The sequence below is a fragment of the Chlorocebus sabaeus genome, chromosome 7 (genome assembly GCF_047675955.1).
Source record: "Chlorocebus sabaeus isolate Y175 chromosome 7, mChlSab1.0.hap1, whole genome shotgun sequence".
Classification (NCBI taxonomy): domain Eukaryota; kingdom Metazoa; phylum Chordata; class Mammalia; order Primates; family Cercopithecidae; genus Chlorocebus; species Chlorocebus sabaeus.
Genome location: NC_132910.1, coordinates 39934599 through 39961075, shown reverse-complemented (window position 1 = coordinate 39961075; position 26477 = coordinate 39934599). Strand labels below are relative to the sequence as shown.

General features: G+C 38.8%; 1 protein-coding gene across 2 annotated transcripts in view; it reads right to left on the bottom strand.

Moving 5' to 3' along the window:
* Positions 1 to 26477, bottom strand: part of HERC5 (HECT and RLD domain containing E3 ubiquitin protein ligase 5) — a 50279-nt gene that overhangs the window by 10921 nt on the left and 12881 nt on the right. For both annotated transcript variants that reach the window (XM_007999226.3, XM_073017478.1), the window contains 9 exons: positions 25342 to 25401; positions 23477 to 23570; positions 19810 to 19999; positions 16524 to 16678; positions 9310 to 9423; positions 8364 to 8474; positions 6281 to 6451; positions 2502 to 2645; positions 1341 to 1507 (listed from right to left, as the gene is read on the bottom strand). In XM_007999226.3, the coding sequence (XP_007997417.1) occupies positions 1341 to 1507; positions 2502 to 2645; positions 6281 to 6451; positions 8364 to 8474; positions 9310 to 9423; positions 16524 to 16678; positions 19810 to 19999; positions 23477 to 23570; positions 25342 to 25401 (1206 nt within the window). The remainder of the gene's footprint in view (positions 1 to 1340; positions 1508 to 2501; positions 2646 to 6280; positions 6452 to 8363; positions 8475 to 9309; positions 9424 to 16523; positions 16679 to 19809; positions 20000 to 23476; positions 23571 to 25341; positions 25402 to 26477) is intronic.

Below are 26477 nucleotides of genomic sequence, written 5' to 3'. Positions count from 1 at the left end.
GGCCTTGAGCAAGTTATCTAATCTCTCTGTGTTTTAGTTTCTGAATCTGTACAAGAGGGATGATACTACTACTAGAATCATATTACTGTTCTTATTCTTTTTTTTAAATTGAGACAGTCTTCTTCTGTAACCCAGGCTAGAGTGCAGTGGTATGATCATGGCTCACTGCAGCTTCGACCTCCTAGGCTCAATCTATCCACCCGCCTCAGCCTCCTGAGGTGTGCCTCCTGGCATGTGCCAGCATGCCCAGCTAATTTTTGTTTTTTATTTATTTTTGTAGAGATGAGGTCTCGCCATGTCGGCCAGGCTGGTCTCAAACTCCTGGGCTCAAGCAATCCACTTGCCTCGGCCTCCCCGCAGTGCTGGGGTTACAGGGATGAGCCATCATGCCTAGCCTGTTCTTACTCTTTAAAAAAATAAAAATAAAAATCCCTGTAGTATTCCATTGCATAAGTATACCAAAAATATATCATTCCCTTAGTGAAGGACATTTAGGGAGTCTTTATATTATGAACTATAAATATAATGCATATTACTGTACACTGATTCTTGCCTGGTTATGTATTTCTGAAAGTTAAATGTCTAGAAGTAGAATTGTTGGGTTGAAAAGGCAAACATGTTTTGATTTTGCTAAGTCCTGCCACACTGTTCTCTGAAAAGGAGTACCAATCTGTATTTCCACTAATAACACCTGAAATTAAAATGAAAGTTTTCAAGCCCTTGCTAATACTATATAGCATCAACACTTCAAACCACCGTCAACCTGAAGTATAAATTAGCCTCTTACTTTAATAGGCATTCTATGAGCACTGGTGAGATTGAAGACATTTTTATTGAGGAGCATTTCTATTGCTTCTTTCCCAGGTTGCCTTCTTGGATACTTTCTGAATATTTCTTATGGATGTGTAGGAATGCTTTACACAGCAAGGATATTAAAACCCTTCTACTGTTGCCATGTTTTGGTGAAGTGGTGGCTTGTCTTTTAACTTAGAAATAAGTTTCCATTTTAAAGGTGATGACATGAAACAACATTTAACATAAACATCACTAGTAGATTTTGCACCAAGGTGTATGTAACCTGTGCTCTGTGCATGACTATTCCTACACAGAAAAAGTTGAAATATTAATGCAAACATTGAAGACTAGTTAAGGGAATAATCAACATTTCCTAATTTTAGAAAATGAAATTATCATCCAACAATTCTTGTCAAAGTTAAAACTGGTCTGAAGTACCTAAAATGCTGCTGTTGAACATGAAAATATTATGAAGTGTGTGTACTTAAATATTTGCCTAAATATACGTTAGATAGAATCCTTCCTCAGGAACTATGTTTACTTACTTTCCCAAATCAGGACTGAGTTCTTTCAAGTCTTCCAATGATGGCATTTGGTCCAAAAGTTTCTTAAACAGTGCCAGTGGGAAAGGGAGGTTGGCAACATTGCAATTGAACAGGGAAAGTCCACATAGAAGCCCAAAGAAGAAATACCTTTTCTTCTCAAATTTAGGCTGAAAAGCGAAAAAAAAAAAAAATCTTAAAGTATTATGAGTTTTTACCAGTACAATGAAATATTTATATTAAATAAATCTTTGTTCCTCTTTCATAAAATCAAATCTCAAATTGAAAAATTTAAAGCCTGAGATAAGAATGTTTAGGGCTTATATTAGGTTGGTGCAAAAGCAATTGCAGTTTTTGCCACTAAAAGTAAAGGCAAAACCTGCAATTACTTTTGCACCAACTTAGTATTTGGTCATTAAGTCAACTTAAATCCCTGCCACTCTCATGCTTGTAATCCCAGCCCTTTGGGAGGTCAAGGTGGGCAGACAACCTGAGGTCAGGAGTTTGAGACCAGCCTGGCCAAATTGGTGAAACCCTGTCTTTACTAAAAACACAAAAACTACCCAGGTATGGTGGTGGGAGCCTGTAATCCCAGTTACTGTAATCCCGCCGGGCTGAGGCGGGAATGGCTTGAGCCTGGGAGGTGGAGGTTGCAGTGAGCTAAGATCATGGCACCGTACTCCAGCCTGGGTGACAGAGTGAGATTGTCTCAAAAACAAAGCAAAACAAAAGAAACAAACAACTAAATAAAACTCTGCCCCAGTTTTAGTTCCTAAAAGCATACCAGCAATAAAAATACATTAGGTTCAGTAATCCTTAGTTTTCACAATTTCTTTCCACAGCCTTTGTCTTCAAATTCACTGGGAAAACAGAACTGAAACAAAGAATGACTACCTAAAAAAAAAGGGTTCCTTTTTAATCCATGCATTATACAAATGATCAAAAAAATACATTGCTTGAGTTCTATGTGGACAGATATGGGAACCCAGGAAAAGGAAACTCCATTTTAAAAAAACAATCACCTTATTAGAATTATAGATTATCTCTACAATTATATCCATAACTCCTCACCTAACATGAAACAGTCTAGACAAACTAATTTTCTATGTTTCAAGATGTACTTTTCTGTCACAAAATACCTTAAGCGAAGAAAAGGGAACTTACCCTGACAGGAAACCACATGCAGGAAGCCCCTTCAGGATACATGAACATCCCATATTCTGGCTGGATCATCTCTTCAAACAGACAGTAGAAGAACTCTCTCTTGACTCCTACAAGGTCATACCCAATTTCTCCACTAAATGAAACCTGAGGAAACACAGCAAATAATACATCACTTCCAGGGCTCCATTTTGCTATACATGAAGTCTCATTTACTAACAGTAAATAGTTAACATTAATTGTAGACCCAAGTATTTGGTAGGCACTAAGTATCCTACTTATATATTGTCATATTTAAGCTCTACATTAATTCTATAAGATAATGCAGCCTCGAGAATTTAAATAACTTTTCTAAGTGTATACAACAGCTAGGTGGTGCAGCCTATTTTTTTTTTTTTTTTTTTTGAGATGGAGTCTCACTTTGTTATCTAGGCTGGAGTGCAATGGTCTGATCTCGGCTCACTGCAACCTCCGCCTCCCGGTTTTAAGTGATTCTCCTTCCTCAGCCCCCAGAGTAGCTGGGATTACAGATATGCACCACCACGCCTGGCTAATTTTTTTGTATTTTAAGTAGAGACAGGGTTTCACTGTGTTGGCCAGGCTGCTCTTAAACTCCTGACCTCAAGTGATCCACCCACCTCAGCCTCCTGAAGAGAGATTACAACCATGAGCCGCCACACCTGGCCTACAGCCTAAATTTAATCCTATGTCAGTCAGACCCCAGAGCCTAAAGTTTTTACCACTAAACTGACCTCAACTGGCATCACTATTATAGTCATCAGATCCAAGTATATATAATAAAAATAAACAAAGAAATCATAAAAATTGGCCGGGTGTGGTGGCTCACACCTATAATGTCAGCACTTTGGGACGCTGAGGTGGGTGGATCACTTGAGGTCAGGAGTTCGAGACCAATACAAAAATACAAAATACAAAAATACAAAAATTACAAAAATTAGCTGGGTGTAGTGATGTATACCTGTAATCCCAGCTACTCAGAAGGCTGAAGCACGAGACTCACTTGAACCCGGGAGACGAAGGTTGCCGTGAGCTGATGTCACACCACTGCCCTCTAGCCTGGGCAACAGAGTGAGACTCTGTCTCATAAATAAACAAACAAACAAACAAACAAACAAAAAATTCAGGATGTTCAAAAAACCAGAGCACACATAAGGTGTTTGCTGAAGTGGCTGTCTGCTCCCTGAGGCTGCACCCCCACTGCTGACACCAATCCCTCCCAAGAGGATGCTATCATAACCCATCTTTGCTCCTTCAGTTACCCCTCTATTCCTGCCTTTTCTTGGAATCTTTCACTTCCATTTACAAAAATGTTAAGGTCCCCCTTAACCTTAAAAGGAAAAAAAAAATCCCAACATATTGTCTCCAATACAGACAACATGGGCTCCTTCTACTCTTGCCAAACGTCAGAGATATACGCCAACTTCCAAACCCACTTCTCCACTTAAATGGGTCTCTCCAAGAAGACCAAGAACTGTAAATCGCCAAGCTCCAAGGACTTTTTCTCATATCTCATCTCCTTGATTTCGTTAACTCATTTTCCACTTCTGATCATGTCCTTTTTCTTGACACACTCTTCTCCCTTGCTTTCGCTTATGAAGCATTCTTCATGGTTTTATTTCTCTCTTCTTTTTCCTGCTAGTTTAACTTCTAGAACCAGAATTGCAAACAGTTCTATCCTAACACTTCTGTCCTTTCTCTCTGTTCTTTCCCTGGAGGCTCATTTTCTCTGTAAACTTTGTTTACCACTCGTAGATATTTAACCTTCAGATTCAGTGTATTTTCTCTCCTGATTGACAGTCACTTCCAAAGACCTGTTCAACATTTCTACCCAGATGTTCTACTAGCATCTCCAGAAAGCTCCTCTTACCAGTTCCTTTATTTAGATGCATGCCTCTTCCATTCCTCTTGGTGAAATATTAAAAATCTGTAGCAAGACCAAGTGTCGAACCCTTCCCCCTCTTCTTACTAAGGACAAGCTGCCTAATCTTATAAAGCCTGTTTTCCCACATGATTATCAGAAAGATTACAGGGGTCATACACGTAAAATACCTCACACAGAGCCTGCAGATGGCAAATGCTGTACCTGCATTTAAAAACTGGATGAACGATATATAAAAGTGGAACTCAAATAATCGAGTGGACTAACTGGCAAAGGATAGAATCACATAACGAGTTCATTAGAGTTACACAATTATCTGTGTGCAAAAATACATGGAAATGCCAACTTTAAACTGCAATGTATATATATTTTTTCCTTGAGACAGAATCTTGCTCTGTTGCCCAGGCTGCAGTACAGTGATGCAATCTTGGCTCACTGCAACCTCCACCTCCCAGGTTCAAGTGATTCTCACGCCTCAGCCTCCCAAGTAGTTGGGATTACAGGCACCTGCCACCACACCCAACTAATTTTTGTATTTTTAGTAGAGATGGGGTTTCACCATGCTGGTCAGGTTTGTTTCGAACTCCTGACCTCAGGTGATCTGCCTACCTCGATCTCAAGTGCTAGAATTACAGGCATGAGCCACTGTGTCCGGGTGCAATATGCTTTTACATCGGTATCTCGAGACTTAGTAAAGTCAATCTTTCTTTAATCTGAGTAGAAGTGATAAACTAGGGTCCTCAATCAAAAATACTCCATTTACTAATATTATCAGGTCAATCTTTATCTGTCTTGATTAAGCAGAAAGTCTAGTGCCTAATGGCTGGGCCCAAATCCTGGCTCTGATGCTTATCAGTTGGGTTACTCTTGGATAAGTTACCTAATAGTTCTGTACCTCAGTTTCCCCATCTGTAAAATGAGGGAAAAACAGAATCTGCCACGTAGTGTTGTTGAAAGGGTTAAAGGTACAAAGCACTTACAACAGTTCTTGCCACAAGGACAGCACTCAAAAGATCTACTGGTCATTATGATTCGGTATCAAATATTTACTAATAAGATAAATTATATGGTAATTAAAGAAAAAATCAGTTAAAACATCTTCCGAACATGGTCAAATCTACAATTATACCCCAAAATAACTGTAGGATTTTAAGAGAAAGTTCTCTTTTCTACAAAGCAATTTAGGTTATTATTATTTTCGGGTTTTTTTTTGAGACAGAGTCTCGCTCTGTCACCCAGGCCAGAGTGCAGTGGCATGATCTTGGCTCACTGCAACCTCTGCTTCCTGGGTTCAAGTGATTCTCATGTCTCACCCTCCCGAGTAGCTGGGATTATAGATGCCCACCACTACACACAGTTAATATTTGTTATTTTTAGTAGAGACAGGGTTTCACCATGTTGACCAAGCTGGTCTTGAACTCCTGACCTCAGGTGATCCACCTGCTTCAGCCTCCCAAAGTGCTGGGATTACAGGTGTGAGTCACCATGCCTGTGCCAATTTAGGTTATTGCATAAGAAGAAAAACAACCCCTTAATTCTCCTCTATGCTAACCATCTCATTGAAACCCTTCAAGGGTGGTGCTAGCCAGGCTAGGCCAGACCTCAGAAGGGACTGTACCTCTTAGGGCCAACACTGAACTATCTAGCTGAGCAGGGTGTGGGGAGAACAACCACTTTGCCTGCTGTTCTTAGCCCAAACATACTCAATGAGTGCCCACAGCTATCACCCAAAACTCAAAGGCAACTAGGGAATCAGAGGAACCCTAAAATAAACAACCTCTGTGGCAAAGGAAGATAACTTCCTATGAAACCCTTTGTTACTTTTTTTTTTATGTTTTTCTTTTCTCAGCAGCAAAAACATTAAGTGAGAATTATACTTTACCCATAACTCTTTCCTCAGGTCTTCATTCTCAAATTGACTTAGCTGATTCAAAACATCCTCAATCAAGTGATTCCTTCTGACTGTTAGACCAAACGTGGGCATCAAAGCAAATTCAGACTCTCTTTCTTCCTCAATTGCTGCCGACATAAGATAAGCTTTATGTTTTTTACCCTAGGAAAACAGAAACAGAAATATTACACTTCATTTTACCATTGGCCCTCTCTAAGTAAAAATTTGGAAAGCAGAATAAACTGGTTCTGCTTATAAGTGCAGGTCACCTTTATGAAAAGAACCTTATATGCACCACTGAAGATAAATGATAACATACAGGGACCTGAAGAATTAAAGCCTTTGTGGAGCCAACCTGGATGAGCAAGTAAGTTACCAACTGCAGGTTTTATCAGACCACTTTCTCCTATACACACAATTACTAATGCTTAAGATACCAAAGCTACTTATTAACAAGCTGAGAGATGTATTGGTATCCGTTGAAACAGTGCACTGCAACATGATGCTTTCTCATTCAGAAGAGAAGTTCAGATGCTTAGAAAGCAAAAAGGCTGCAGGAAAAAAATCCAGGTGTGAGAGATGTCACCAAAGAGCCTATTCCAAGAAAAAAAACCTAGACAAGAGATTTTAAGGGAGAATTTACCTAAGAAGTTAATCGAAGAGAGACAAGCGGGGAAAGAGAGAGGGAAAGATGGACAGACAGACAGAATGTCCATTCAGAAACCAAATGGCAATTTTAGGTCACCGAAGTCTATGGTTCAGGGCCGGCTGCAGTGGCTCACACCTGTAATGTCAGCACTTTGGGAGGCTGAGGTGGGCGGATCACTTGAGGTCAGGAGTTCGAGACCAGCCTGGCCAACACGGTGAAACCCTGTCTCTACAAATAATACAAACATTAGCTGGGTGTGGTGGCAGGTGCCTGTAATCCCAGGTACTTGGGAGGCTGAGGCAGGAAAATCACTTGAACCCAGGAAGTGGAGGTTGCAGTGAGCCGAGATCATGCCACTGCACTCCAGCCTGGGCGGCAGAGGGAGATGCTCTCAAAAAAAAAAAAAAGTCTATGCTTTTAGCAGAAAAAGGAGTAGTCAAATATTACTTCTACGAAATTATCTCTGGAACCTTGTTTAAAATCAGGAGAGAACAGGTTGTCAGAGTTGAAGCAAAACAAAGTTCTTTTATCTTTTTTCTTTGATTTCCCTTTGTTAAACATTTCATTATCGTCATACTCAGAACTCATAAATCAATTTCCCATTTTTATTATGGTAAATGCATTATATTAAACTATCTGCTTTAAGGACATATATTTGAATGTTATACATACATATAACATATGTCTGCATATGTAAAAGTGATAATAATACCCAACCCTTTGGGTACTTTGTGTGAGGCAGTTTTAAATGCTTTACCTGTATTAACAAATTTAATCCTTATAAAATTGCAATGAGGCAGGGATTATCTCATACAATTCCTTGGGAATTTTCAATTGCCCAATTTTACTACTTTGGTGGTAAAATATTTTGTTAACGTTTGATAAGATATCCATCCACTTTGCTGGATATATCTACAAACATAACCACCTCAGTTAGTAACAGTACCATATATAGAAAAGGGGGAATCTGTACAAACCTCTATTATGGCACCATCACAGAGTAGTAGCCATTTATTGGGCTCCTAATTTCAGGAATCCTTGGCCACCTCTATTCCTGCTACCATATCTTTTCATTAGATTGTGCCTCCTTACACAGGTGCTAGTCAAGCCCAAGTCTGTTATACTTCTTTGAGTACTATTCAGAAGACTACAGGCTGCCACTGCCAACTTCAGGTAAAAACCCAACAACTAGGCCAGTTGACCAAGCTCCATCCCTTGCTACCAAGGCCCTAATTTGCCTTAAGGTGAAGATGATCCAAATTATGACAGTCTGCCTTGCCTTCTTCATTAGAGTGTAAGCTCCTTGAATGCCACAACCATTGGTTTCACTGGTAGGTGGTTCTCTTATCACCCCCAAAATATTGCATGATTAAGAAGGCACTTAGCATGTGATTTATGCTAATGAAGACAAATAGGCATACATACCTCTATTTTTAAAAGTGTGTCTGTATGTAGTAGTTTAATTTTTGACAGATGATTAAAGATAAATGGAAAGTGACTGAATATGACCCAGCATCCTGCATTTTCTGAAGTGTCCTAAAAATGGAAATGACAACAATTCTGATAAGTTAAAGGACAGAGAAACCTTACACTTTACCTCATAGCCTTACATCCCTGATGGTATAAGGTCTCAGTACTTCCAACAAAAGCAATCCAAATTACTGGTCCATAGTACTAGTAGTAGAAAATGTGTTTTATATGTATCAATGAAAGGTATATAGAGAATGTTTAGTGCCCATTTAATTTAGCAATTAATTATAACCTTTGGATGCTTTCCCAAAGACTCTGTTCTGCTGAAACCTGAGTTTCTGCCATGTGAATAAGCTCAGTTGCATTTAGTAAACAGAGAATGATATAACATGGGTAGCTGGTTAGCTCACATATGAATTTTGCTGGGCAAGAGTTGATGTGCTAGAAGGAGAATTATAACCTTCCGAGAAAGAAAGAGAGACTTCGGGCCAGCTGCTACCTTGGCAGTAGGAGCCCTTCAACTGTATTTTCAGAAAATAAAAAAGGAGTGCTTACATCCAAGACACTCTACCCACAGGTCTTGGCTCTTGACTCCTAATGAGTCTCACTGCCTTCTATGACCACTTTAAGGGTATCAGAGCTCCACTAGTCCTTCTCCAATTACAGTGTAGATAGATTTCTACCCTTTCCTTTTTGTGCATTTTTCATATTCCCCTAGTCATCTCCCAAGGTGTCAATCATTTTTCTGCTGAAACTCTGACTACAAAATTGCATAGATTTTGAGGAGTCTTAATGTTTCCCACAAGCCCTGCTATTTCTATTGTGCAATTTTGCAGAGGACAACAAATACTATATTAACTCACTGATTATCAATTTCCCCCTTTAAACATGCTATACCTACCACAGTCATTTTCCACAAGCACCTTCTGCATACTTCTACAAAAAAATTGAGACGGTACAAGAGTTCGTCTACTTGGAAAATACTTTCAGGTAGTTGACATTTCATCTGGTTTACCTTAAATAAAATACGACTTGTGAAAAAGTTTTATATTTAAAGACAATTTTGCTTAATAGCTGTTAATTAGATTATCAAATTAAATTGTAAATGAAACACCCTTATAATGACCAGAATAAAATTCTATCCAATTCCTCCATTGCCAAAGCCCCAAATTTTCATGAACATAAATATCTAAGATTTAACAGTAGAGATTGATGATATAATGATAAACTTCTAGTTATTTTTAATTCATAGAAAAATTTTAAAGAACTTTCAATCCAAAGAAAAAAACAACAACACAATATCCCAAAGTACTCTGGGGTCCAGTTCTTCAGGTCTTAGTCTTCAGGACTTAATAATATACCACCTTATATACATTCACTCTGCTGAGGCATTTGTGGAACATTCCCCTACCAAGAGGAAATTTTCCAACCCTCCATCCCATATGATATGATCAGAGTTATTATGACTATTATGACAGACACATGAACACCCTGGCATGTCGTGAAGACAATGAATAATAATGACACTAGACACTTTGGGAATTAGTGACTGTTAGTATTTGACTTGGATGGGCATTATCCTGAAATAAATTGCTCTCAGGTGGTCTTCTAAAAACTCATCTTGGCTATATGCACTGAAACCATGTGTCTAGAATGTTCTTATTGACTCTCGTCCAGACCTCAAATATTCCAGGCCTCCCAGGACTACCACCCAAAGCCTGGTGAGACTGTTTCACCCTGTAACTATGGCTCTCTGGATCTGATGATCTTGGCCTTGCATTATCATTATTAGCCTCAAGATATCCAGAGTCACAGAGAAAATGGGTGCTTCATCTTCATGGTTCCTGGTGGCCTCCTGCTGAGGTGCGGAGCCTGACAAATATCAAATATTCTGATGTTATCTATTAGGGTCAAAGGACAAAGCGGGATCCCCTGAAGATTTCTTTTGTTGCTGCTTCAGTATTTCTTGTGATTCTCTTTGTAAGTAGCAAAAGCTTGTTAGAATACACCTTCCCAGAGCTCTTCAATAAATTTCTCATTTTTTCAAAACACAAATTATTTGTCATTAACCTTTCCCTTTTGTAAAATAAAAAATTTAAAACTGTTGAAAATAGCCATTGTTTTTCAATAATATGGTAGTTTTTTTCTTCAACAGTATGATATATTAGGTACCCTGATCCACTGAAAACACCTAGAAATACAGGAAAAGCTGTAACAAATATGTTTAAAGGCATTACTGATTTTTTAGGTAGATGGAATAATCAGGTCAAAAACCAAATGAAAGTGGCATTTGCCTTGAGAGCATCTGCCCAACCTGGTGAACGTAAACTTCAATTTTCAATGGTTGGGGCTTTGGGGAAAGGAGGCAAAGCCCAGACTGTTCAAATTAGGGAGTCCATAGGAGAAGTTATCCCCACAAGTCTGAGACCCAAAAGGGTTAAACCATCAGGTAAGGATGAACTAGAAATGAATAAGCTCTTTCCCCCACTGCCATATCAATCACTCCACCTCCACCTTGACCCCAGGACCACAAGGCAAACTGTTCCAAGTTCAAATGGTGCTGAGCTGGGGAAAAATTATCCCCTATAGGATCTATAATTACAAAAGAGCTCTCCTTCAACTTTACCACCAAATTCTAAAAAGCTTCAAGCCAAAAATGTAAAGTACTACCAAACTGGTGGTATCTCCAGGAGCCTGGCAGAAGAAAATTCTCTGTGAAGAAAGTCAGTCCTCAGGTAATTCCAAAAGATAAAGTTCCAAGGAAAACAGACAGCTCTCACACATACACAAATCACAAAATACATGAGGATAAAGACACCAGGAGGAAGATTCAGCAGAAACTGACCTGCAAAGACTTCAGATACCTGAGTTATAAGGCATATATATTCAGATAAATAAAAGAAAGTGTGAAAAGAACAAAGAAATTATAAATAATGAGCAAATTATTTATAATTTAAAGAACAAATTCGAGTATCTAGAAATGGAAAACATTAATACTTGAGATAAAAACTTAAAAGGTAGTATTAACAGCAACCAAAATCACTGAAAAAGGAATTCATGAACTGGAAGACAGGGCTGAAGAAATACCATCCAGAATGGGGTACAGAGAGACAATGAGACGGAAAATATGACAGAAAGCTTAAGGGACATGGCCAAATAGACTGAGAAAGTCTATAACATATCAATAACTGGAATTTCAAAGAAGGAGTCAATATTCAATTAGATTTGAAATGTGGAACAATTTCTAAAAGGAGGGAAATACCCTTAACCTACAAAGGTTATTTTCAAAAACCTAATAGAAGGCCAGGCACAGTGGCTCATGCCTGTAATCCCAGCACTTTGGGAGGCCAAGGTGGGAAAATCACTTGAGGTCAGGAGTTGGAGACCAGCCTGGGCAACATGGTGAAACCCCATCTCTACTAAAAACTCAAAAATTAGCCGAGCGGGGTAGTATGTGCCTATATTCCTGGCTACTCAGGAAGCTGAGGCACAACGATAGCTTGAACCCAGGAGGCAGAGGGTGCAGTAAGCCAAAATCGTGCCACTGCACTCCAGCCTGAGCAACAGGCTCTTTTTTTTCTGTCTCAAGAAAAAAAAGAAAAAAAAGCCTATAGGGCTGGTGTGGTGGCTCACCCGGGTAATCCCCGCACTTCGGGAGACCAAGGCCAAAGCAGGAGAATCACTTGAGGCCAGGAGCTCAAGACCAGCCTGACCAACATAGTTAGGCCCTGTCTCTCCAAAAATGAAAAAATTAGCTGGGCATGGTGGTGCATGCCTGTAGTCCCAGCTACTCAGGAGGCTGAGGTGGGAGAATCGCCTGAGTCAAGGCTGCAGTGAGCCATGACTACACCACTGCACCCCAGCCTGGGCACAGAGTGAGATTCCGACTCAAAACAACAACAACAACAAACCCCTATAAGTAAATGATACTAAAAGCATTTCCTTTGGAAACTAAGAATAGTCCATGAAAAAAAATTTCCTTTAAAATCACAAAGAAGTACCCACTTTTACCCCACCTCTATTTAACATCATATTAGAAGCCCTAGCTAGAGCAAGACAAAGGAAAATAATAAAATGTATATGGACTGGAAAAAGAAAACATTATAAAAAATTCAAAATTTTGGCAAATTTGAGAATTTGGCAAATTTGCTGAATATAAGAATCAATACTCAGGCCAGGTACAGTGGCTCACACCTGTAATCCCAGCACTTTGGGAGGCAGAGCCAGGCAGATCACTTTAGGCCAGGTGTTCGAGACCAGCCTGGCCAACATGGTGAAACTAAAAATACAAAAATTAGCCAGGCATGGTGATGCGTGCCTGTAATCCCAGCTACTTGGGAGGCTGAGGGAGGAGAAGCACTTGAACCCGGGAGGTGGAGGTTGCAGTGAACAGAGATCACACCACTGAACTCCAGTCTGGCCAACAGAGGGCAACTCTGTCTCAAAAAAAAAAAAAAAAAAAATTAATATTCAAAAATCAATGCATTCCTATACACCAACAACAGATAATATAATTTTAAGACACTATAATAGTGTAACAAATGCAAATATCTTGGGATATATTTGACTAAACAGACTTTAATAGTAAAATAACAAAACTTTACTGAAAGACAACCAGTAAGTGGAGAGGTAGATGCTATGAAGATTCACAATAGTAAAGATGTCAATATAGTGAAACACAGAAATATAAATAATTAAATATAGATTGCATGTAATTCCAATCAAATTCTCAATAAGACTGTGTGTGTGTGTGTCTCTGTATATAACCTGACAAGGCAATTTAGAAATATATATGGTAAATTTTTAGCAAAATTTATATGCCAAAAATATTCAAGACTCACTTCAGAAACAAGGCTAGGGTACTTCTCTTACTAGATATGAACAATTAATGTACAGGCATACAAAAGGACCCATGGTACAGTGGACTCATGGTACAAAAGGACCCAAAATTGAAACCCACACATGGAAACTTGATGCACAACAGTTTGTATTGCCTATCAATGGAGAAAAGGCAGCATTTCAATAAGTGGTGCTAGGGTAACTTTTTCATATTAAAAATAATAAAAATAAATTTACAATAAGTTTCTAATTGCATTAAACAGTAAATTGTGAAATGCAAAGCTAAAGTCAGTATTTCCTTTAGACCTGGACAAGAGTGTCCTCTGCCCTAGGACCATGGTTCTTGCAGTGGCTCTCCTCCAGCCAAGCCTCTTCCCCCAGAATAAGGGGTCTGCAGGGCCAGGGGGACCTGTCTATTTTCAGCCCACACATCCCCTTCTAGATTGGGCTACATATACCCAGGACCTGGGATTCCATGTTCAAATGGTTCCAGGCCTGCTTCTGGCACAGGCCTCTCCACTTGCTTGGTCTCTAGAGAGTGAACTATGTCACAACTGAGACCCTCCAGCCTCAGGGTTGGCTAAGGAGGGTCTATGGTGGGAGGTGGGATAGAACTCAGACACAGGGGCTGAGGTGTCCACATATGGGCATGTGACACGCCTTCTGATGTGGGACAAAACCAAGAAGAAAAGAAGAGCAGAGGGCTGCATTTAAGCTACCACTTCTCTCTTCTTTTTTTCTTTTCTTTTTTTTTTTCTGAGATGGAGTCTGCTCTGTCACCCAGGCTGGAGTACAGTGGCACAATCTTGGCTTGCTACAACCTCTCCTGGATTCAAGCGACTCTCCTGCCTCAGCCTCCCAAGCAGCTGGGATTACAGAAGCGCCCACCACACCTGGCTAATTTTTGTATTTTTAGTAGAGACGGGGTTACACTATGTTGGTCAGGCTGGTCTCGAACTCCTAACCTTGTGATCTGCCTCCCTCAGCCTCCCAAAGTGCTGGGATTACAGGCATGAGCCATCAAACCCAGCAAGCCGCCACTTTTCAATGTAGAATTTTAAGAAGACTGAGATTTCTAAATTCAAACCTGTTCTCCCCTGTCATTACGAAGGTTTATTTGTCAAAGGAGGAGGACAGTGTATTTTATTAACAGTTTGTTAGACAGGTTTTTAACCTTTCAAATATTAGACATATGGTATATAAGCCTCCATTTATACTCTTCCTCTGGCCTTGGCTATTGTCCTCTTAGAAGACTACCTAGAGCAGTTTTGAAGACCTAATCTAGCCCTCTGTTATTTTTATAGTCTCACTGGTAACATAGCCATGACCATTCATTTTTGTATTGCCTGTGGCTGCTTTCATGCTACTCCTGAAGAGCTGAGTAGCTGCAGTTGTGACAGAAACCGCATGCCGCAAAAAGTCTAAAATATTTACTATCTGGTCCTTTCCAGAAAAAGGCTGCCGACCCCTGATTTCGGGTAATAATTTAAAACCTTTATGAGAGAAAAAAAGCTTAAAACAAGACACAAGGAGTAAAATTATATAAAGAAATGGACGGACAAATTTATCTACATTAAAATTAAGAATGCGAGTTTGCCAAAAAACACCATAAAAGCAAAAGACAAACTATAACTGGGATACACCATTTGCAACACATATCACTGACAAAGAAGTAGTATCCAAAATAGAATTCTTATAAGCAGTAAGAAAAAGTCAAATATTGGCCGGGCACAGTGGATCTTACCTCTAATACCAGGACTTTGGGAGACTGAGGTGGGTGAATCATTTGAGCTCAGGAGTTCGAGACCAGCCTGGGCTACATGGTGAAACCCCATCTCTACAAAAAATACAAAAATTAGCAAGGCATGGTGGCTTGCACATGTAGTCCAAGCTACTTTGGAGGCTGAAGTGGGAAGATCATAGGAGGCTGGGAGGCAGAGGTTGCAGTGAGCTGAGATTGAGCCACTGCATTCCAGCCTGGATGACAGAGGGAGAACCTGTCTCGAACAAATCGAAATCCTTTACGGGAGAAAAGAAGTTTAAAACAAGACACAAGGAGTAAAAAGAAATGGATTGACAAATTTATCTACAATAAAATTAAGAATGTGAGTTTGTCAAAAAACACCATAAAGCAAAAGACTAGGATACCATATTTGCAACACATACCATTGACAAAGGAGTAGTATCCAAAATAAAAGAACTCTATAATCAGTAAGAAAAAGTCAAACATCATTTAAATGAACAAAAGTCAAGGACAGGCATTTCACAGAAGAGAAAACAAATACTGCAATTATAAACATGAAAATATGCTCTAGCGCATTTGAACCAGGGAAATACAATTAAAACCATAATTTGGTATCATTTTGTATCAAAAATATTTTCAAAATGGAGCAACGGGAATTCTCATCATCTCCTGGAGAGAATTTAAATTGGTCCAACTGCTTTAGAAGAGTTTGTCACTACCAGGAAAGAGCAACACACACATATCCATAGCTTATCAATTCTAGAACTAGGTATGAAAACCAGAACCAACTCTTGACACAATAACACCAAGAGATATGAGCAAAAATGTATTATAGCAGCAATGTTTTCTCACAGAGGAACTCCCAACAAGACCAAAAAAAAAAAAAAAAAAAAAAAACCACACACAAGAATTGCAAACAGCATATACATTTGTCAATATTGGAATGGATAAGCAAAGTATGGTATATTCATACAATGAACTATACTGCAGAGTGAAAATGAATGAAATACAGCCATAAGCATTAATCTGGATGAATCTATAAAACAACACTGAGTGTAAGAAGCATGTATTCCATTGACATAAATTTTGAAAATACCTAAATTAAACATCATAGTGTCTATAAATACATACATATAGTTCTAAAACAGTAAGAGCAAGAGAATGATTATCCCAAAATCCAGGATCATGACTATCTCTGCGAGATGGAGGGGTTGCAATCCATGAGGGGTACACAGGTATTTCTAAAGTACACAGGTATTTCTAAAGTACTGGAAATGTTGTATTTTTTTTAACATGGGTAGTAAGGACACTAATGTTTATTTTATTATTTTTCTTTGAATTCTAAATAGGTTTTTTTTTATATATATATTCCTTTATATGTTATGATGTAATTCACAAAAAACAACATTTAAAAAAATAGCAATATAAACTTCATATGTCTCACAGGAGTCTGCTTAAGATTCAAGCCAGCTGAAAGCAAGGGAATTTTTACTGCTAGATAAAAACACAGAGGTTTCTAAAGGAACTCTTACCCTGTGCAGCTTCTTCAACATTTCTAGGAGAGCTTGAACATTACCATTCTCCTCAGCACTTTCATCCCAGTAATCCAACTGGCATACGACAGCTGTTTTAAACATCTGGACCAGTTTGCTGAAAGTGGATTCTTGCAGAGTTGCCCAATACTCTTCTGAGGAATACAAGGAAAGCAAATTGTTTTTAAAATGAGTTTTATTGTGGTTTTTTTGTTTGTTTGTTTGAGACGGAGTCTCGCCCTGTGGCCCAGGCTGGAGTGTAGTGGCACAATCTCAGCTTACTACAACCTCTGCCTCCCAGGTTCAAGCAATTCTTCTACCTCACCCTCCTGAGTGGCTGGAATTACAGGCGCCTACCACCATGCCTGGATAATTTTTGTATTTTTATAGAGACAAGGTTTCACCATGTTGGCCAGGCTGGTCTTGAACTCCTGACCTCAGGTGATCCTCCCACCTCTGCCTCCCAAAGTGCTGGGATTATAGGCGTGAGCCACCTCACCAGCTTATTGTGTATATTTGAGGTCTACAAAATGTAATGGGATACATATAAATAGTAAAATTGTTACTATAGTGAAGCAAATTAACATTTTTTTGCAGGCCAGGCATGGTGGCTCACACCTGCAATCCCAGCACTTTGGGAGGCTGAGGCAGGTGGATTGTCTGAGCTCAGCAGTTCCAGGCCAGCCTGGACAACATAGAGAAACTCGGTCTCTACCAAAAATACCAAATATTAGCTGGGCATGGTGGCACGTATCTGTGCCACCTCGGGAGGCTACTCGGGAGCTACTCGGGAGGCTGAGGTGGGAGAATCACTTCAGACTGAGAGGTGGAGGCTGCAGTGAGCTGAGACTGTGCCAGTACACTCCAACCTGGGTGACAGAGTAAGACCCCATCTCAAAAAAAAAATTTTCTTTTTATAACAAGAACAGCTAACATCTACTTATTTAACAACAATAAAATCCCTAATACAATGTTATTAACTATAGTCCTCCTGTTGTCTTGTCTAGTAGATCTCTAAGCTTGATCCTACACATCTGCTTCTTTGTGTCCTTTGAACTACATCTGCACATTTCCTTTCCACCCCATCCACTAGTAACCACTATTTTATTATCTATCTCTGCATATTTGACCTTTACAAGGAAGGTAAATATAATTATCATGTATTTTACTTAGATTCTTGAAGGAAAAAAGTAGCCAATATTTTCTGAAACACGTAACAAAATATTTTAGTATATATCATAATTACAAAAGCACACTTGTAATAAACTTTTCACTGAATAAATACAATTACTATTACAAGTTTAGAATTTAACTTTCTGGTTGCTCGAGCCCAGGAGTTCAAGATTACAGTGAGCTACAATTGTACCACTGTACTCCAGCATGGTGACAGAGTGAGCCCCTGTCTCTACTAAAAAATATTACTACTAATTTAACATCCTGGAAAAGTTCCTTTACAGTTAATAGAACGACAAATTTGATGTAATTAATTTGTGAAAAAATATGAGCAAAATTAATCACATTTTTGCTGAGATGAAACAGTATGATGCGTTAAAAATTAAAAATTGTTCGTGATTGCATAATTTTCTTTTTGTGCTCCCAGTCTGAGATTTTTAACTCTTAGAAAACATATTTCAGCATTTTAAAAAACAAAAACCATTTTAAAGTAGCTTTTCATCACTTATCATGTTACCCAGTTTTAATAAAACATAAAGAATGGACTTCCTTGAGCTGAATATGCTATGCATGTCAAAAATCCCATTAAATCTATTCATGCCCCTAGAACTTACTTGCAGTGTACTGGAAATACAGGGATAGGATGAAACAGTCAGACTGTCTGGATGTGGGACAGTCTACAAGACATCTGACCAGGATTCATCTTTCCTTCCTCCTTCATGCCTTCCTCCTTCATTCCTTCCTTCGCTCCCTCCTTCTTCCCTTCTCTTCCCCTTCTCCTTCCCTTCCCCTCCCCCATCCCCCTTCCCTCACCTTCCCCTTCCCTTCCCCTTTCTTCTCCCTTCCCCTTCCCTTCCCTTTCCCTTCCCCTTCCCTTCCCCTTCCCCCTCTCCCTTCCTCTTTCCCTTCCTCTTCCCCTTCCCTCCCCCTCCCCTCCCCTCCCCTCCGCTTCCCTTTCCTTCCTTCCTTCCTTTTGATTGATTGTATTTTTAGTAGAGATGGGGTTTCACCATGTTGGCCAGGCTGGCCTCCAACTCCTAGCCTCAAATGAGATTTAAAAGGAAAAAAAAAAGCTGTAAATACTTTTTTTTGGGAAAAGGAGAAGTTTGAATATGACCTAGATATTGGATAATATTATAAAATTATGACTAATTTTCTTAGATATGATAATGATGCCAGGGTAATATAAAATTCCATGTTCTTTTTTTTTGGGACAGAATCTCACTCTATCGCCCAGGCTGGAGTGCAATGGGGCGATCTCAGCTCAAGGCAACCTCTGCCTCTCAGGTCAAGCGATTCTCCTGCCTCAGCCTCCCGAGTAGCTGGGATTACAGGCATGCACCACCAAGCCCGGCTAATTTTTGTATTTTTAGTAGAGTTGCGGTTTTGCCATGTTGGTCAGGCTAGTCTTGAACTTCTGACCTCAGGTGATCTGCCTGCCTCAGCCTCCCGAAGTGCTGAGATTACAGGCATGAGTCACTGGTCCCAGCCAGATTCCATGTTCTTAGATGAATGATGAAATATTGAGTGAAATCTCATGTCTTCAACTTATTTTCAAATAGTTCAGTAAAAATAAAATGTAATCTTTACATAAACAGAAAGCACACATGGCAACATATTTATTATTGCTGACTCTACAGTAGAGGGTACATGGGTATTCAGTATATATCATAATTACAAAAGCACACTTGTAATAAACTTTTCAGTGAATAAATACAATTGCTATTACAAGTTTAGAATTTAACATCCTGGTCGCTTGAGCCCAGGGGTTTAAGATTACAGTGAGCTATGACTGCACCACTGCACTCCAGCAAGGTGTACTACTTATTGCCTGTGGTATACTATACTATTCTTTCATCTTCTGTTTGTGAAATTTTTCACAGTGAAAAGTTGGAAACTAAGGAAATCATGACAAAGCCATGTGTGTATCCAAGGAAACTAAGTACTAGAATAATCTATTTTAGATGACTGTGGTATTGTTACAGTATCTTTAGAGTATGCTAACAATACGAACAAAAAAAATGAATACATTTATAATTATCTAAGTTTTGCCGTAACTTTACTAGACATGTCTTTCCACTGAGGTAAAGTATCTTCAAATGATCAATCTTACCCAGAACCAGTGAAGACGGGTCACTCATTTTACAAACAACCTTTGCAAATGGAACCACAAGGCTCTCCCAGTTGTTAGAAAGATGCATCACAGGACATTCTGGGAGAAGGAAGAAAACTTCTAAAGCTTCTTGGTGTGGAGAATGAAATGGAAGTCTTTTGAGCAGATTATCTTTGAGGCAGGTGGTTATCTGTGGTCAGAAAGGAACAGGGAAAAGGCATTCAAAACTCAGTAGAAGCAGGGTGCAACTGATGGTAATAAAACAAGGTGAAGAGGCTGGAATGTCATTCTACTACTAAATGAGAATAATCATTTAGTTTTTCTAAAACCCCTGTTTACATCCCTTCTCACCTAGCCTCCAAAATAATGGAGGTATTTGGAATATACAATAAGTATTCTCTCCATTCAATTATTGGGGGGCATGAAGAAGATCAAGCACACCTGTAATCCCAGCACTTTGGGAGGCCGAGGAGGGCGGATCACAAGGTCAGGAGATCGAGACCATCCTGGTCAACATGGTGAAACCCTGTCTCTACTTAAAATACGAAATTTAGCTGGGCGTGATGGCGCATGCCTGTAGTACCAGCTACTTGGGAGGCTGAGGCAGGAGAATCGCTTGAACCTGGGAGGCGGAGGTTACAGTGAGCTGAGATTGTTTCACTGCACTCCAGGCACAGAGCAAGACTCCGTCTCAAAAAAAGAAAGAAAGAAAAGAAAGAAAAGAAAGAAAAGAAAGAAAAGAAAGAAAGAAAGAAAGAAAGAAAGAAAGAAAGAAAGGAAGAAAGGAAGAAAGGAAAGAAAGAAAGAAAGAAAGAAAGAAAGAAAGAAAGAAAGAAAGAAAGAAAGAAAGAAAAGAAAGAAAGAAAGAAAGACAAAAAAATCACATGTGCAAAAATTACACTGAATGAACAATGGATTCAGAACTAATAAACAGCCTTCTCAATCATAAGTACCATATTCTACCCTCTGGTTTACACTATCACACCTTGGGTTTCTTTTTTCAAGAGTAAAAATGCATCAGAACCCCAAAAAGCAGAAAAACAAAACAAAGCAAAAAAAAAAAAAAAGACAAAATCCAACAATTTCAAGAACAAAATTTAACATGATTCTCATTATCTTCCATAAGAGCAACTGCCTCTACCACAGACTAATTTCTAGCCCCTCCAATTTCCTTATAGTTTCCCCAATTCAGAATGCAACTGTTTAGGAAAAAATGGAATGGAATTCTGAATTTTTGTTATGTGTGCTTAGATCATAGTAATGATTTGTTTAAAATCCCAATATGAAGATAAGCTAGTATTTATGAATACTTACTACTTGCCAATTATTGTGCTAAGTGATGTACATACATTAATTAGGTCATTTAACCCTTATAGTTTCTCCCTAACATAGATGATATTAACCCCATTTTACTTCATCTGTGATTCAGAGAAATTAAGTAACTTGCTCAAAGTCACACAGCTAAGTGGGAATTTCTCTGGATCTTTCTGACTCCAAAGCCCAAATTCTTATTCGTTATATTATGAGAGTGTGGCTAAATGATATCTGTAAATGTACAAATTGTTGTAATTACTTATTTTTATATTAAAACATTATATTGGACTCCCACAGTGAGATTCAGTCTTTGGAGTTAGTATACCTGACAACTCTATTTCAACATCTTATTAGTACACACGCATTCTACCTCCTTGCTTATCATCAGACACAACCTCAAGCCTCCTCACCTACTCCAAATCCTTAGAATGACTGTGATACCCTCAAGCCAGTCCTATTGTCTGACACACTGTGCTCTGGCATATGCTTTTCTAGCTGCCTCAAATGCCCTTCCACGTGAGCACCTGGTAAGATCTTAATTCCTCTGGGCAACTTTTTGAGTAAATAGAGCTAACCATTCACTGCCCTAATGATGACTCAATTCATCCAAAAATATTGTGCACAGGCTACATTCTAAGGCACTAGCAAAGATAGTGAAGTGTAAAACACACCAGGTCTTTGCACTAATGTATGCATGTATTTATCTGTCTCCCTTACTACACTATGAGCTTCTAAATGACAGGGAGTATATCTCTTTCATTCTTCATCAAGAGTCATCATTACAGTGCCCAGCACATAGTAAGTGTTCAAATGTTTGCTGAATAAATGAACACATGCCAAAGGTCTGAGAGTCCGTATCACAGAACCTCAAGATAGAAAGAAACATTTCCAGGTCTTCTAATCCAATCATCTTATTCTGAAACAATGGAGGTCAAGGGTGCCTCATGACTATTTCATTTACATACCATATGTTCTTTCTGTGGCACAATCAAGGTATAATTAGTAAACAGGCGGAGCCTTTAATGATGAACTGATCCAATACCTTTCCTTCACAGATGCACAAAAGGGCTTCTATTTTTGGTAATCTTTCCATGGTTGGATTTAGTAGCAATGACTCAGAATCTTACAGAAAGTTAAACTGGCCTCCACAGGAGGATTTTAAAAAACAAAAGAAAATGAGCACTAACAAACGTTGATGAAATAGTCCACAGAGTTTCTGGGTTGTTGACACAGGCAGCACTAAGTGTTGCAGAGTCCCAATAAAGGTACATAATTAGGGAACCATTTCACCTCAGACCCCCAGTGGGGCTGTGGTTCTGCCAAAGTTAAGACAACTGAACTTTCCATTTTCCCTTGAAAGAAAGGAACGCATGAGAAAACCTGCAGCTGAAATAGAGAATGCTAGTTGTGGCAGACAGAGCAACTGCCAGAGCTAAAAGAAGGAAGGGTGAGACAGCAAAGACTGAGAGGGAAAGAGAAGAGGGATATAAACACAGAGAGAGACTAAAAAATGGGGGGGAGGCTAAAGGAAGGAAGGGAAGAGGGAAGGAGAGAGAAAAAAAGAAGGAACTACAGTGAGACCCAGAGAGAAAAAAATGGAGAAAAGAACAGAAAGTAGTATCCCTATATCAACCAGTACAAAAAAACAGGGAAATAATAAAGACTACATTAAGAAAAACTAAATTAATAAAGGAAGCATGCAGTGAGCCGAGATTGTGCCACTGCACTCCAGTGTGGGCGACAGAGCGAGACTCCATCTCCAAAAAAATAAAAATAAAAATAAAGGAAGCATGTTTGGAGCACCTGCAAGAAAAAAAACCTAAAGATAGTACTAACAGTGCTGAAACAGGAAGCAATCATCCCATAAAGAACAAGAACATTCTAGAATCTACAGAAAAGTGGAATGGAAAAAAAAAAACAAAGAATCCAGGCAGTCCCTGGTGAGAAGAATATTCATATCAGAAAAAATGTTCTTATTTCTACATTTACGCTTAAAAGGACTGCACATAAAATGTTCTTATTCTAGTGTGCCAATCTCAACAAATCCTTAATCATCTTCCTAAAGCCCTGAGTTGAAAAACTTCCCTCCCTCTAGGAATGTGTATGCATATATGTGCATGTGTGTTTGTGTACAGACACATTATTTAGAATATTTGTAACCTGTGTGACTACTATGCCAATTATTTCACCCTAAAAGGGCAAACTCCTAATTGTTATCTGAGTTTAACTTAATCTGAATATGCTACAAGGTCTCGGAGAATCCCTTAACACAAAACATTTCTTCTGAAATTTTGAGTTCTTATAAGAAATATTCTGGTCTATTTTCTTTCTCCACATAACAATCTGAAGATACCATGTTAGTAATCCGGTCCTTTTGGGTTAACTCCTTGAAGATGTTTCTTGCTTTATTTAAGTCCAAATAAACAGGCATCATTTCTGTAGTTCTTCTGTAGAAGATAAATGAAGTATCTTGTTAGATTATCTCCCTAGATGCAAAGTTTCTTCTAGAGCTTGCCCCATTTCAACAAAATTACATTTTTTCTCGTGTATAACTATAATTGTCTAAATACAAATGCAATGTAGTAAACAACATGATTTTTCCTAAAATACCAAAAAATATCAAGGCTGCTTTAACTATATATACCATAAGACTTTAACTCAGATGCTGTCTTATCTGTAATAGATTAAAAAAATAAATATTTCTCAGTTTAAAAAAAATAGCCACAGAGTGAGGCAGAGACAGGAGAATTGCTTGAGCTTGAGAGGTCAAGGCTGCAGTGAGTTGTGAACATGCCACTATACTCCAGCCTGGGTGACAGAGCGAGACCCTGCCTCAGAAAAAGAAAGAAAGAAAGAAAGAAAGGGAGGGAGGGATGAAGGGCGGGCCATAGAAAAAAGATAAATGTTTTTCAAAGGAATGAAGGAAGGACCAACCACAGGAAGGAAGGACCAACCACAGGAAGGAAGGACGGAAGGAAGGACGGAAGGAAGGAAGGAAGGACGGAAGGAAGGAAGGAGCTCCACAGAAAAAAGATAAAGGTTTTTCCCATTTCTAAAAAATACATCAATTTTTTCCAGTTAAATGGACAGAAAAGTGGGAACCAAAAGAGGGAGCTTCTGACCAATAATTTCTTAGTACTTCAATATAAAGTCATTAATGAAATGTTTAAGTATCTTCTCATGGAAGACCTTCTAATGGAAGGTCATGAGGCCATTAAAATTATGTTACCGGCTGGGTATGGTAGCTCACACCTATAATCTCAACACTGGGAGGCTGAGGTGGGAGGACTGCTTGAGGCCAGGAGTTCAAGACCAGCCTGGGCAACATAGCAAAGCTGCTGTCTTTACAAAAGTTAAGGAAATTAGCAGGAGATGGTGGCACGTGCCTGTAGTCCCAGCTACGTGAAAGGCTAAGGTGGGAGTATTGCTGGAGCCCAAGAGTTTGATGATGCTTGAGCCCAAGAATCATGATGCTGTAACTCCAGGAAACCTTGTCTCAAAAAAAAAAAATACATACACACACACACACACACACACACACACACATATATATGTATACCAAAAAAGATAGAACAAAATGTAAAATGGGCAAACATTAAGTAGAAAACAACGTATAAACAATGTGATCCAGCTGGGCATGGTGGCTTATGCCTGAAATCCCAGCACTTGGGGAGGCCAAGGCTGGTAAATTGCCTGAGTTCAGGAGTTCGAAACCAGCCTGGCCAACATGGTAAAACTCTGGCTCTACAAAAAAATACAAAAATTAGCTGTGTGTAGTGCCATATGTCTGAAGCCCCAGCTACTCAGGCTGAGGTGGGAGGATTGCTACAGCCTGGGAGGCGAAGGTTACAATAAGCCAAGATCACACAACTGCGTTCCAGCATGGGCAACGACAGGGTAACACCCTATCTCAAAAAAACAAAAACAAAAAACCAGTATGATCTCATTTTTTATAAAAGAATACATTTGCATGAAAAAATAATATACATAAGTGCTAGCTATTACTCTTCAGTGATGGATTATGGAAGATTTTCACTTTCTTTTTATTGTATGTATTTTTGACATTTTCTATAGCAAGCATATATTTACTTCTGTTAAAAAACCATTTTTAAAAAGGGATGAACACACAGCTAATTATTTTACCCTACAATCATTTTTTATCCTCTTTCACGGTACTCTTAATACAATTTAATACAATTAATTTATTACATATATTACCTTTTCCTTAAAAAACTTCCAGTTAGACAAGCAGGAGATGAAAATATCTCTTGGATTTCCCTATATTAGTAATAAGACACTGGTTAAACCAAATCACATGGTATACATACACACAGCCTCTTTATAGCATGAAACATGATAAATACAACATCTTATAACAATCCTTCTAACCTCTCCATTTGTCTCCTATCTGTACGCATATTATCTTGGCTTCCAAAAGTCCATTCTGTTTGGTAAATCTCAAAATTTCAGTGGCAAACATGGGAAATAAAAAAGTTTATACATACTAAGAGAAGCCTCAAATAAAGAGGAAAGGCTTGATTTATGGTCAGAACTTTCTTGAACAAACAAAATACTCCCACCCCACCAACTATGCAAGTCTTATTTATTTCTATTCCATTGAAGTAGAAACAAAATAAATTACCAAAAATTAAATGGGGGAAGAAGTATGCTAAGTTTCATCTTAGCAGTAGTTGTACAGTTCTTAATTATTTATGCTCTGCAAATTATGATGCAATTATTTTGTGCAACCATTTTGTACAATCATTTTCCAGAATTAGAAAGCCATACTTTAAAATATTTCTAAAAGATGATGTTTGTAAGAATAGGCAGGAGTTCTATAAGACTGTAGGAGTTCTATGGTTTAGAGAAGAATGTACAAATTGTTTGGCTAAGAATAACAGGAACACAAACTAATGGTTCCAGTATCGAATGGGACTGGGGAACACTATAGACTGTATTTTCTGGCCAGAGAGTCACAATATACATAAACAGAGGCCTGGAGAAGCCCTACAGTAAAGAAAACTGTCCTCATGGAGCTTACACGCTAGTTGTGATAGTTAGTTTTATATGTCAACTGGGCTAGGCCATAGTACCAAGATATTTGATCAAATATTATTCTGGATGTTTCTATGAAAATATTTTTTTAGACAAGATTAACATTTAAAACAGTAAACTGAGTAAAGCACTCGAACGAGTGAATAAAAAGAAAGCACCTTCCATAATGTTAGTGAGCCTCATCCAGTTGAAGGCCTTAAGAGAAAAGGCTGAGGTCACCCAAAGAGGAGGAAATTCTGCTTTTAGATTGCCTTCAGACTTGAGTTGCAACATCAACTTTTCCCCAAGTCTCCAGCCTG